We start from the raw sequence: 13,112 nt of genomic DNA on the forward strand, positions 1-13,112 counted from the left end.
ATGCTGTGAAATCATTTGCATGTCAACAGCGATGATAACCAAAAAGCCTTCAGCCTGATGGTGCAAGGAATTTACATTTATTGACTGATATTAATTGCAGAAAGGTTTTAGATGTCAAGGAGTTTGAACCGATTGAAACTTGATTATTTGCTTACAAAAAGGCCCAGCAACATCCAAAGGACCTCGTGCTTTACCAAGGCAGGGGTGTTTTATATCAGTGGTCTCTCATCTACCTCTTGTACGCAATTTGACAGAGAGTTGCATGACGCCTTCAGCGACCCTGCAGGTGGGCCCCAGTCGCGTTTCACCTGGTCGAGGTCGGACGGTTCAGTCCGGTCCCGGATAGAATTCCTCTTCACGACGAAGGCTGTCATGGTCAGACACACTGACCTCACGCCAGTGTCCTTCTCTGACCACTGCCTCCTTCAGGCTTCCTGTCACCTACAGGAGGACCAGAAGGCAGGAGGAAGGACGTGGAAGTTAAATGTGAAGCTATTGACCCCAGAGAACGTTGAGGAGCTAAAGAGGGACTACGCATGTTGGAGAACGGTGAAACCCCTCTTTGACTCCCCGACACTCTGGTGGGAAGTAACCAAGGAGAACATTAAGAGGTTATTCATATTTAAAGGGGTTCAGAGAGCAAGACAGAGGGAATTGTGTCAACTCCAGACAGATTTGCAGCAACTGCTCCTTCTGCAGTCGAGAGGGGTGGATGTGAGGGAGGAACTTAGAGAGTTGAAGGACCGGCAAGCTTGGCTCTTTACCTCTGAATCCTCCAAGATCATCTTCCGATCCAGGGTTCGCCACGTGGAGCAGGATGAGACGTGCTCATCCTTTTTCTTCCATAAGGTTCACAGGGGGAGCTCTGTGATGAACAGCCTTAGGGAGGACGGCTCGGTAGCATCCTCGCAGACAGACATGCTGAGGATCTGCACATCCTTTTATACGGATTTGTATGACAGAAAGGCCACAGACAGCACCGCCTCCCAGAACTTCCTGTCCTCTATCAGGGAGGTCTTGGAGGACAGCAAGCGGCAGAGTCTGGACCAACCACTGACCCTAGAGGGTACACAAAAATGCTGGAGAAACTCAGCGGGTGCAGCAGCATCTATGGAGCGAAGTAATATTTCGGCCCGAAATAGGCAACGTTTCGGGCCGAAACCCTTCTTCAGACACTGACCCTAGAGGAGCTGACTGACTCCATCCGTTCCTTTGACTCGAGTAAAACTTCTGGAAGCGATGGCTTACCGGCCGAGTTGTATTCAGCTCTGTGGGACTGGGTGGGCCCGGACCTGCTGGACGTGTACAACGACATGCTTCTAGCCGGCAGCATGTCAGACTCCATGAGGAAGGGCAGCATCACCCTAATCTACAAGCAGAAGGGGGAGATGAAGGATATAAGGAATTGGAGACACATCACATTGTTGAATGTTGATTACAAGATCCTGTCTAAGGCCATCGCCAACCGGGTCAAGTCTGCTCTGGGACGGGTGATCCACCTGTGCTGTACCTGGCAGGATAATCTCAGACAGCTTGGCGCTGTTGAGAGATACTATTGCCTACGTGCAGGACCGACGGGTGGATGCCTGCCTAGTCAGCTTGGACCAGGAGAAGGCCTTCGACCGGATATCGCACACGTACATGAGGAACATGCTCTCCAAAATGTTTAAGAAGGAACTGCAGATGCTGGAAAATCGAAGGTAGACAAAAGTGCTGGAGAAACTCAGCGGGTGCAGCAGCATCTATTGAGCGAAGGAATACTAGACAGATGTGACTGCTCCACGGTCCAACGGTCCAACAACTGCCTGCTGACCCCGGTCCAGATGCTTTACCTGCTGCTTCGCATCCCCGGCCACTGCCGAGGTATCCATCCTCACCCTCAACACTGGTCAGACCTGCGGTTTAACTTCTCCTATTCAATCTCCGGTGAAGGGAAGAAACGGTTGGTACCGTACGCGCGCAGGTCGGGTCTGCAAGCCGAATCCAGAGTACAAGTACTCTGTTTGAACTGACTGTGAACTGTCTTCTTACTTGCTGCTCCCAGCGCACAGTACACAAAGGAAAGCGCACTCCCCTCATATTGGTGTTTTTCTATATACTCCACTAAATGCATGTTTAATTATGATTTGCTTCTTTAAGAGGAAGGATGTAGATCAACCATATTAATCTCTGTCAATATAGCCTTTACCACATATATTATGCATGATACACATCATGCATGATACACATCATGATACGTAATCCAGTCCGGGATTTGAGTAGGACTGCAGATACTGATAACAGCCTTAGTTTGGTAGTGTGAAAGTTAATGCGATGAGTGTAACAGTACGTATTGTTCTCTCTGCATGGGTTTTAATATGCTTTGTGGTTCACCTAATGCTTTGTAATGGTTTGATTATAAAACACCAGTCAAGACTGCAGGAGCACGTGCTGAGGGACGCACTGAAACTCGGTGCAGATAATGCAAAAGCTCTGTGGGGGAGGTCCCACAGTCTAGGGTCATTCTGTTGCTGGGAATTGAGGGGCAGAGCCTGAGAACGTGTGTCTGATGTGTAATCTTCCTTTCATGTCTCGTCTATCACAGAAAATACAGTAAGTACAGCACAGGAACAGGCCCTTGGCCCACAATGTAGGTGCTAAACTAATCTTATCTGCATGCACAAGATACGCATGGCTCCATTCCCTAACTAAAAGCCACATATCTCTATTACTAAAAGTCTGATCTTGACCACTTTCTGTTCTGTATATTGATTTTAGAATAAACGATGCCACTTACGGCTGTGATTTTTGGCCATCTTACTCAGAGTCCCTCTCCGCTGCGCAGGACAACAGGATTTTCCCCATCGATGAAAAATAAAAGAGTTATTAGTGTTTAAAAAATGTTGAGATTCTCTCTCCTGTCAATCATGCCATGAAGGCCATGCCCCTTCTGGTGGGAGGGACTATAAAACCCAGAAGTGTGGGCGTGGCTCACTCTGCAAGATGGAGGAGGGAGAGGTCACGACTCGCTGTCTTTAGTGGCCTTGCACCCTGCTTGAAATGGTATGAAAATGCACTTGAATTTGGTGGCCTTGCACCCTGCTTGAAGTGGTGACAAACTGCCCTTGAATTTGGTGTCCTTGCACCCTGCTTGAAATGGAATTTCAAGGAATTTCAAGTCAACTGCCATCCCACCAGCCGTGAGTGAGTGAGCTGCCAGCACAACAAGCTTGAGTGACTGCGCCGGCAGCCCAATAATCCATTCGGCCCACAATGTCCATACTAGCCTTCTGGAAACCAGTCACCGCAGCCCACAACACCCATACTAGTGCTCCAGAAAGCCCCCTCCCCCCCACTGGCCACCAATATTGGAATTGGTGGGGAGGTGGAATATTGCGTTGGGGGACCAGCCCTCCCGTGTGATGCTGGGACCCAACGGCAACTATTTGCAGGCAGTGCCTTTTCACTTCAACCCAAACCCCCCCAAACAACCATTTGCAGGCAGTGCCTTTTCACTTCAACCCACACCCCCCAAACAACCATTTGCAGGCAGTGCCTTTTTACTTCAAACCAACCATATTTTAATTTTCAATCACATTAAGGGCACTCACAGTTGAGTAGACATGTGTTCAGTGTTATTCAGAGCTCAGAGAGACGTGCCCCTCTGGCTTCCTCCATCTTGCAGAGACTGAGTGAGGCACACGATTTCCTGGTTTTATAGTCCCTCCTCCTCCTCCCTCCAGCAGGGGCAGCAGAGAGAATGGCATTTAAAAATAAAACATTAATATCTCTCAGATTTTCCATCGATGGGAAAAATCCTCTGGTCCCGGAAGGCGGAGGGGGGGGGGGGGGGGGGGGGGTAGGGGGTTGGTGGTAAAGGAGGCAGATATCATAGTAGCATTTTAGCGGCTTTTAGATAGGCACATGGATATGCAGGTAATTAAGTGATACGGTGGCACAGCGGTACAGTTGCTGCCTCACAGCAAAATGCAGCCCCGGAGACCCGGGTTCGATCCCAACTACGGGCGCTGTTTTGTTTAGTTTAGAGATACTGCACGGAAACAGGCCCTTTGGCCCGCTGGCTCCGCGCCGACCAGCAATTCCCGCACACTAACACCATCCTTCTCCCATTAGGGACAATTTTTACATTTCAACGGAGTTTGTACGTTCGCCCCGTGACCTCCGTGGGTTTTCTCCGAGATCTTGGGTTTCCTCCCACATTCCAAAGGCGTACAGGTTTGTAGGTTTATTGACTTGATAAATGTAAAAAATGTCCAGTATAAAATTGTCCATCTTCCAGTATAGTCCCTGGTGGATTCTTCGGAAGGTACAAGGATGAAAGTAGATAAAAATGCTGGAGTGACTTATTCATACTGATGGGTCTCGACCCGAACCGTCACCTTTCCCTTCGCTCCATAGATGCTGCCTCACCCGCTGAGCTTCTCCAGCATTTTTATCTACCTTCGATTTTTCCAGCATGTGCAGTTCCCTCTTAAACAGGTACAAGGATGAGATTAGTTTAGCCAGACATCATATTCAATACATACGTTGTGGGCCAAAGGGCCTGTTTCTGTGCTGTACTTTTATAAGCTGAGACAGACTGGACATGGGAGGATGACTAAACAACAGACACATCCACAGAAAGAAAACTTCCACTGTGTACAATGCAAATTAAATAATGCACATATTTAAAAAACTGAATTGAAGACAAACTAGCAAGTGAAATAAACATTAGCACAAACCTAGATTACATGTGCAATTGCAATATACGAGGAAACAAAGAATATTTGGAATAATATATGAAACATTCAAAGCACTGAAGAGACGCGTACAAATAAAAGGAATCAGCAGCCTCACATTTTTAATTAAAAAATGGATGCAAGTGAAATAGCTATTTTCATCCAGGACTATAAAACGTGTCCAACACAATAACAGCACGAACATTTTAATAAACATAAAGGTATTACCCATCCATTTGCACTCAAGTTTTATGATTTAAGCATTCACAATGCTATGTAAAATTTGTAAGTGGAGAGCTTCTGCACTGAGATTCATCAACATGCAATTTCAAACATTGCTTCACGGTCTAACCAGATTTATTATGAACACACATCATGAAGTCTCTGGAGAGGCCGTTGCACACTCACCTGCCATTCCTGGTTAAACCCTAACTGGACCTCCTGCAGTTCGCTTACCAAACAAAGTTGGGGGTTGAGGACACCATCATCCACCACCTCCATTGTCCTATGCCAGGCATGTGCCATCAGGGTAGGCAAGGTAGGCACTGCCTACCCTGACTAAAATTATAAAGTGGTAATTACTAAATATAAATAGTAAAGGCATGGGAGAATTATGCCTATCTAAGAGATCGATCTCTTAGGTAGGCATAATTCTCCGTGCCTTTCATCCGCAGTACTTGTAACCCTTGAAGGTCTGTGCAGCCCACGTGCCGTCAGCGCTGCTTCAAGCCGTCAATTTCAAGCGTGGCTGAAGGCAGCTGAAATTCTGCCTTTGCAACACTGCGCAGGCGCAGCAGTCTAGTGCGCATACGTGGCGCTAGTTTCTTGGCGGGGTTTTCAAATATGGATTGTCATTATTTTAAGTGTATCTTAGGAAACAAAGAGAGAAGAATGGAGTTTAGCTTAATTTGTGAGTGGCGTACATGGGGAAGGCAGGTAGATGTTTCCCCAGGTAGGGAATAGGTTTAGGCATGAGGGGGATCTGAGGGGTAGATTTTTCACACAAAGAATATTTGTTATTTAGAATGAGCTGCCAAAGATGGTGGAAGAGGGAGGAACATTCAAGATGTATTTGGACAATATTTGAATGAGCAGGGCAGAGAGGTATATTCAATTCAATTCAATTCAATTCAATTTATTTGCCATTTGAACCTCATTGAGGTTCAAACGAAATGTTGTTTCTGCAGTCATACACACAAGAAAGAACCAAGACACAACACAATTTACACAAACATCCATCACAGCGCATCTCCTCCTCGCTGTGATGGAAGGCAAAGACTTATCTCTCCCCTGCACTCCCCATTCCCCTCCCGATGTCAGAGTCAAAGCCCCCGGCGGGCGATGGTAATTGTCACGCGGCCATTAACGCCGCGCCGGGTGATGCAAGGCCGCCCTCCGGGTCTTGTTGTTGGAGCACCCGGCGGGCGCTAGCAAAGTCCCACAGTCATTCCAAGCCGCGCCGGGCGATGATGTAAGGCCCCGCTCCAGGTACTCTTCAACCCCGCAACTCGGGCAGGTGAAGTCGCCATTGCGGAAGCCCTGAAAAGCGGTCTCCCAGCAGGTACCCGCGGGCTCCCGGTGTCACTGTCCACCAGACCTGCGGTAAGCCTCTGAATCTCCGGGGTCAGGTCGCAGCCAAGCGCCACCACAGCTCCACCCGCTCCGAACTCAGCCAGCTCCATGATGGTGAGTAGGTCCGCAGCTCCGCGACTGGAGCCCCAGGTCATTCCTGCTGGAGGCCGCTCCACGGTGCTAGGCCCCAACGACAACGGAGACCGGACAGAGAAAAGGTCGGGTTCTCCGTGCAGGGGATAGATTTTAAAAGTTTCCCCACCCTACCACCCCCCCCCCCCCCACCACACATACCCAGTCAAAAAATAAAATTAAAACTACATTCAAACGAGACAAAAAAATAATAAAAAGACAGACGGACTGCAGAGGTCGCTGCGACGTGAGTCGCGCCGCCCACGTTCATTCATATAGAATGAATGCAGACAATATAGATAGTCATGGTCAGTATAACTGAAGTGGGCTGAGGGCCTTTTTATGATGTGCAACTCTGTTTCCATGTATATTGGTTACAGATAGCAAACATTTCAACTCCAATGTGGAAAGTCAATAAACGGTAGATATTGGAAAAAAAATTAAATGCTGGAAACAGCCAGGTCAGGCAGCGTCTATGGAAAGGAATCCAAGTTAGCATTTCAGATCAGAGAACCTTTTGTCAGTTTCCAGCATTTTCTGGTTTTAATTTCAGCTGTTAGTATTCACAAATGAACAGCTTGAAGATCTGAACAGCTTTGTTCAGATCACTGGTGCTGTCTGTGCGGCATTTGCATATTCTTTGCAACCATCTGGGTTTCCTCTAGCTGTTTGGTTTCATTCCCAAGATGTACTGGCTACTACAAATTACCCCAAATATACATAGCTGGTCGGAGAATCAGGAGGATGTGAATCGACACAAAAGAGAAACCAGGTTGCACAAAATAGTGGGGGGGTATGGAAAACATAAAACTACAATGCGGCAAGCAGAAAATACCTGCTTCAAGCTGAAGCTCAATTTTTCAAGAAAAATACCTGCTTCAAATCATTGTTTAAGAAGGAACTGCAGATGCTGGAAAATCGAAGGTACACAAAAATGCTGGAGAAACTCAGCGGGTGCAGCAGCATCTATGGAGCGAAGAAATAGGCAACGTTTCGGGCCGAAACCCTTCTTCAGACTGATGGGGAGGGGGGGGCGGGGAGAAGAAAGGAAAAAGGAGGAGGGCTGAGGGATGGGAGGAGACAGCCCGAGGGCTGAGGAACGGGAGGAGTGCCATCGTGCCAGTGCCAAAACACTCCACTGCGGCAAGCCTCAACGACTTCCGCCCAGTTGCACTTACTCCCATCATCACCAAGTGCTTCGAGAGGCTGGTCCTGGCACACCTCAAAGGCTGCCTACCCCCCACATTGGATCCCTATCAGTTTGCCTACCGCAAGAACAGGAGGATGGTGGATGCCATCTCAACGGCACTTCACTCCGCCCTCTCCCACCTCGACAACAGACACGTACGTAAGAATGCTGTTCATCGATTACAGCTCAGCATTCAACACCATCATACCCTCTAAACTGATCACCAAACTCGGTGACCTGGGCATCGACCGCTTCCTCTGCAACTGGATACTGTACTTTCTAACCAAGAGAGTCTGTTAGGTTAGACAAGCACACCTCTTCAACCCTCACCCTGAACTGTGTGCTGAGCCCCATCCTCTACTCACTCTTCACCTACGACTGCACACCTGTACATGGGACTAACACCATCATCAAGTATGCAGATGATACAACGGTGATTGGCCTCATCAGCAACAACGATGAGTCGGCCTATAGGGAGGAGGTCCAGCTCCTAGCAGCATGGTGCGCTGACAACAACCTGGCCCTTAACTCCAAGAAGACCAAGGAGCTCATTGTAGACTTCAGGAAGTCTAGAGGCGGCATGCACACCCCCATCCACATTAACGGGACGGAGGTGGAACGTGTTTCCAGCTTCAGGTTCCTGGGGGTCAACATCTCCGATGACCTCTCTTGGACCCACAATACCTCAACTCTGGTCAAGAAGGCTCACCAGCGTCTCTTCTTCCTGAGGAGACTAAAGAAGGTCCATCTGTCTCCTCAGGTGAACTGTTTCTTCTGAACTTCTACCGCTGCACGATCGAGAGCATCCTTACCAACTGTATCACAGTTTGGTATGGCAACTGCTCTGTCTCTGACCGGAAAGCACTGCAGAGGGTGGTGAAAATTGCCCAACGCATCACCGGTTCCTCACTCCCCTCCATTGAGTCTGTCCAAAGCAAGTGTTGTCTGCGAAGGGCGCTCAGCATTGCCGAGGACTGCTCTCACCCCAACCATAGACTGTTTACCCTCCTACCATCCGCGAGGCGCTACAGGTCTCTCCGTTGCCGGACCAGCAGATCCAGGAACAGCTTCTTCTCTGCGGCTGTTACACTACTCAACACTGTACCCCGGTGATTGCCAATCACCTCCCCCCCCCCCATGGACACTCCTCCCGCCAGGAAAAAATAATTATGACTGTTTGCATGTAAATAGATTTATTTATTGCTCACATTTATGTCGCTCTTCGAGGGAGATGCTAACTGCATTTCGTTGTCTCTGTACTGTACACTGCACAATGACAATGAAGTTGAATCTGAATCTGAGTGAGAAAGGGGAGGAGTGAGGAAGGGGAGAATTTTGTTAGCCCTTGCTGTCTCCTCCCCTTCCTCAGCCCTCGGGCTGTCTCCTCCCATCCCTCAGCCTTCGGGCTCCTCCTCCTTTTTCATTTCTTCTCCCCGCCCCCCATCAGTCTGAAGAAGGGTTTTGTCCCGAAACGTTGCCTATTTCCTTCGCTCCATAGATGCTGCTGCACCCGCTGAGTTTCTCCAGCATTTTTGTGTACCTTCGAATTATTGTGTGCAGTTTTAGTCTCCCAATTTCAGGAAGAGCATTCTTGCTATTGAGGGAGTGCAGCGTAGGTTCACAAGGTTAATTCCCGGGATGGGGGGACTGTCGTATGTTGAATGAATGGAGTGGCTGGTCTTGTTTACTCTGGAATTTAGAAGGATGAGAGGGCCTCTTATTGAAACATATAAAATTATTAAGGGTTTGGGCACAGAGGCAGGAAACATGTTCCTGATGTTGGGGAGTCTCTAACCAGGGGCCACAGTTTAAGAATAAAGGGCCTGTCCCACTTGGGCGTCATTTGCACGTCACGCAGATGGCGCTTCACGGTGGCGTGTCACGCAGATTTTGTACATCCCAAAATCCTGGGGCGTCGCTCGCAACCGCGCGTCATTGCCTACATCACAACACACGCATAATTAGCACCATGCGCGTATCATGTGCGTGTGACGATGCACGCGTCGTGACGCGCAAATGATGTCGCGTAAATGCCGCCCAAGTGGAACAGGCCCTTAAGGAGTAAGCCATTCAGAACGATGAGGAAAAACTTTTTCACATTAAGAGTTGCGAATCTGTGGAATTCTCTGCCTCTGCCTTCTAATACAAGTCATCAATAAAAAAAAGTACTACATGACTAAATATAATGGAATTGATTTTCCCTTTCCCATTTTACATTCTAAACAGCAATTTCATCAAATGACGGTGGAGGCTGGTTCTCTGGATGCTTTCAAGAGAGAGATAGATAGATAGGTCTCTTGAAGATCGTGGAGTCAAGAGATATGGGGATATGTCAGGAACGGGGTACTGATTGTGGATAATCAGCCGTAATCACATTGAATGGCGGTGCTGGCTCGAGGGGCCGAATGGCCTACTCCTGCATCTATTGTCTATTGCGATGCATCTGCAGAAAGAGAAAGTCGTTAACATTTTTGGTTAAGGACCCTTCCTCAGAACTAAAGGAAGTGCCAGCTTGCAAAACTGAAGTGATGGGATGAGATTGTTTTAGGTATGGAATAGACTTGATAGGTTGGGAATGTCAGGACATAATGTTTCACGAATAAATGTAATTACTATTAATATATGGTAGTGCTGTGAGGCAGCAGCTCTACCAGCTGCACTACTGGGCAGCACAGTAGCACATCACAGCACCAGAGTCCCAGGTTCGATCCTGACATTAGGTGCTGTCTGCGTGGAGTTTGCATATTTTCCCAGTGACTGCATGGGTTCTGCCGGGTGCTCCAGTTTCCTCCCTCATCCCAAAGACGTGCAGTTTTGTAGGTTAACTAACCACTTGAAATTGCCGTTAGTGTATAGGGAGTGGATAGGTAAGTGGGATAAAACAGAACTAGTGTGAACAGATGATCAAGGTTTGGCACCGACTCCAAGGGCCGAAGGGCCTTTTTCCACGCTGTATCTCTAAAATAAAATATGCCTTAAAATATGGAACCCACTCAAGCAAATAATGATGATAAATATGTAGATAAAGAATCTAGGCTTTGCAGGATCAACTAGGATAACAGATGACTCATGTTCTTCTGCCTCACATTGACTGCTTGCTACTAATGCAAGGTTAGGTAGTGAGAGGAATGCAGTCAGGCTCCAGGCAGTCCTGACAGCAGGATGCTGATGAGTGTAATGTGAAAAGTGAGGCTGTCCATAAGTTTGGAGATTCAGATGTCCATGTACATAAAAAATAATTTAACGTTAATAAGAATGTACAGCAAACGATTAGGAAAACAAACTGCATGTTAGCCCTTATTTTACAAGGATTGGAGTATTAGAGTAGGGACACCTGGCTCCAATGAAGGCCCTGGCCAAACTATCTGGAATACTGCATGCAGGTTTGGTCCACACATGAAGAAAATTATTACGATGGAAATGTTGCAATGGTTGACTCCTGAGATGTGGATTTTTAAAACAGACTCGATCTATTCTGGAGTTTTAGTGCCAAACGTCGCACGAAAATATTTAAAATTCAGTCAGAGCAGATACAGTACATGTGGATAGACACAAAATTCTGGAGTAACTCAGTGGGACAGGCAGCATCTCGAGTCCCAAAATATCACCTATTCCTTCTCTCCAGAGTTACTCCAGCATTTTGTGTCTATCTTCGATTTAAACCTGCACCTGCAGTTCCTTCCTACACAGAGTACATGTGGAGTTGATTTTCCTTTGCTAATGTGACTGGATGTGGTGAACATTTTGAAATTAAAGGGGTTATTCATTAAGGACTGAGATGAGAAATTTCTTCATCTAAAGGATAGTGAATCTTTGGAATTCTCCGCCCAAGAGCAAAATCTTCCCTAAATAGTTGTGAGTGGACCAGAAAGATTGAACAACTCGACAGTTTCAGTCAGTTAGTGATTCCAGTATTTTATTGTTGATTACAGAAAGAAGGCCAAAATCACAATTTATTAAGTGGGCACAATCCAAAGCACAGGAAACACATTGCATCATTTTTAATCCACAACAAAAACCATAAATCACAATGGGGAGTGCGGTCACATGCCATGGAATTGCAATTGCAGTCATTCACTCTTGGAATAAAGTTACAAAGAACCTTACATGTCCTCTTAAGGTATCAGAATGAGAAAATACTTCACTCCGTTAAATACCTTGCCATTATCACCAGAGACCTTTCTAAAAAAAATCTTGTTCGATAACAATAGGATTACTGTTCACTAAATCATGATCATGACACTTTTCATACATTCAGATGCCTCTCTGATTTAACTAAGTAGTGAAAGCACCATTTTAAGTATTTGTCTGTCAAATCTAATGCAAGATCCGTCTCCACTTTGATTGAAGTTCAGTCTTTTTTTGAAAGAATAGTAGAAAATAGAACTGCTTCACATTTGCTGATTTCCCTTGGTGGGTTAATGTCTAAAAATTGTCCAGTAAAGACAAGCTTTGGTCACAACAGGAAACCCAGAACTTTATATTGCAAAGAAAGTATCTCGCAGCCATTGCTGCATAGATTAGTCTCATTGTATCTTTTTGCTGAATGTAGTTAATGATGGACAGAAATAATATTCTAATTGGGTGCCACACTATAGAAAAATGTATACACAATTACAGGACCTCGTGAAAGGCAGACCATCCTTCCTCTAAGTGGTATACTCGGTTTTCAATCCCATGATAGTGCAATAGTGACCAATTAACACAAAAATACTACTTTCAAAAGTGCAATCTGATTTGGATCAAAACTTCAATGCCAAGTGTGCACAATTATTGAAACTACACTTAATAGTAGCAGATCTTTGAACAAAAATCCTACCAAATGCACAGGCACCTTTAACACTTTGCTTTTTGACTGCTGTGATTCCAATCATTTCCTGCATGTGATGGATTGGCCCTCAAAATCTACCCATTTTTATGGAAATATTTAGATTGCACAACACAAAAATTACATAGAGAAACAGTGAACTAACTGATTATCTACCTGAGAAAAGTTTGGAGTGTTGATTAACCTGCAGGTAGACTATCCTAGTAAAGCTCCACTGTATGACTACGACATTATTATCATTAACTTCAAGTTTCCTTCAGAATCAAGTCGATAAGCTGACCACTTCCCTGAAGTTCCTGCGATTAGACTTTTCTAGGTGGTCTCTGAATGCTGATTAGAAAAAATCATCTCAATGGACCAGACTATTGCAGACATCTATTTGCTCAAACACGATGTAGGATGTACTTTGCTGCCAGAGCAAGCACCGGTGATCCGGTTGGTATCCCAGGGAATGGGCCAGAAGATCCAGCTATGTCAATGTGGGAGTAGCAAAGGGGTTTTTCAGAATCTATTCCATGCTGCAAGAAAAGAATCAATTTAGTACATACGGGTTTACAGCACGCATAATTGCAAAGCATCACCATAAAGCTGAGAATACCTTGAAAATAAAACTGCAAGTGAAAAAGACAAATCTTAAGTACCATCATCTCCATAATTAGATTATTACAATTCT

General features: G+C 46.2%; 1 protein-coding gene across 1 annotated transcript in view; it reads right to left on the reverse strand.

Annotated features, from left to right (window-relative positions):
- Positions 1 to 11,505: 11,505 nt before the first annotated feature.
- LOC116967467 (putative aminopeptidase W07G4.4) overlaps positions 11,506 to 13,112 on the reverse strand; it is a 36,376-nt gene continuing 34,769 nt past the window's right edge. Inside the window, exon 17 of the mRNA XM_033014057.1 lies at positions 11,506 to 12,957. Within this exon, the coding sequence (XP_032869948.1) occupies positions 12,823 to 12,957 (135 nt within the window). The 3' untranslated portion in view covers positions 11,506 to 12,822. The remainder of the gene's footprint in view (positions 12,958 to 13,112) is intronic.

This window comes from Amblyraja radiata, chromosome 39 (assembly GCF_010909765.2).
Source record: "Amblyraja radiata isolate CabotCenter1 chromosome 39, sAmbRad1.1.pri, whole genome shotgun sequence".
NCBI lineage: Eukaryota > Metazoa > Chordata > Chondrichthyes > Rajiformes > Rajidae > Amblyraja > Amblyraja radiata.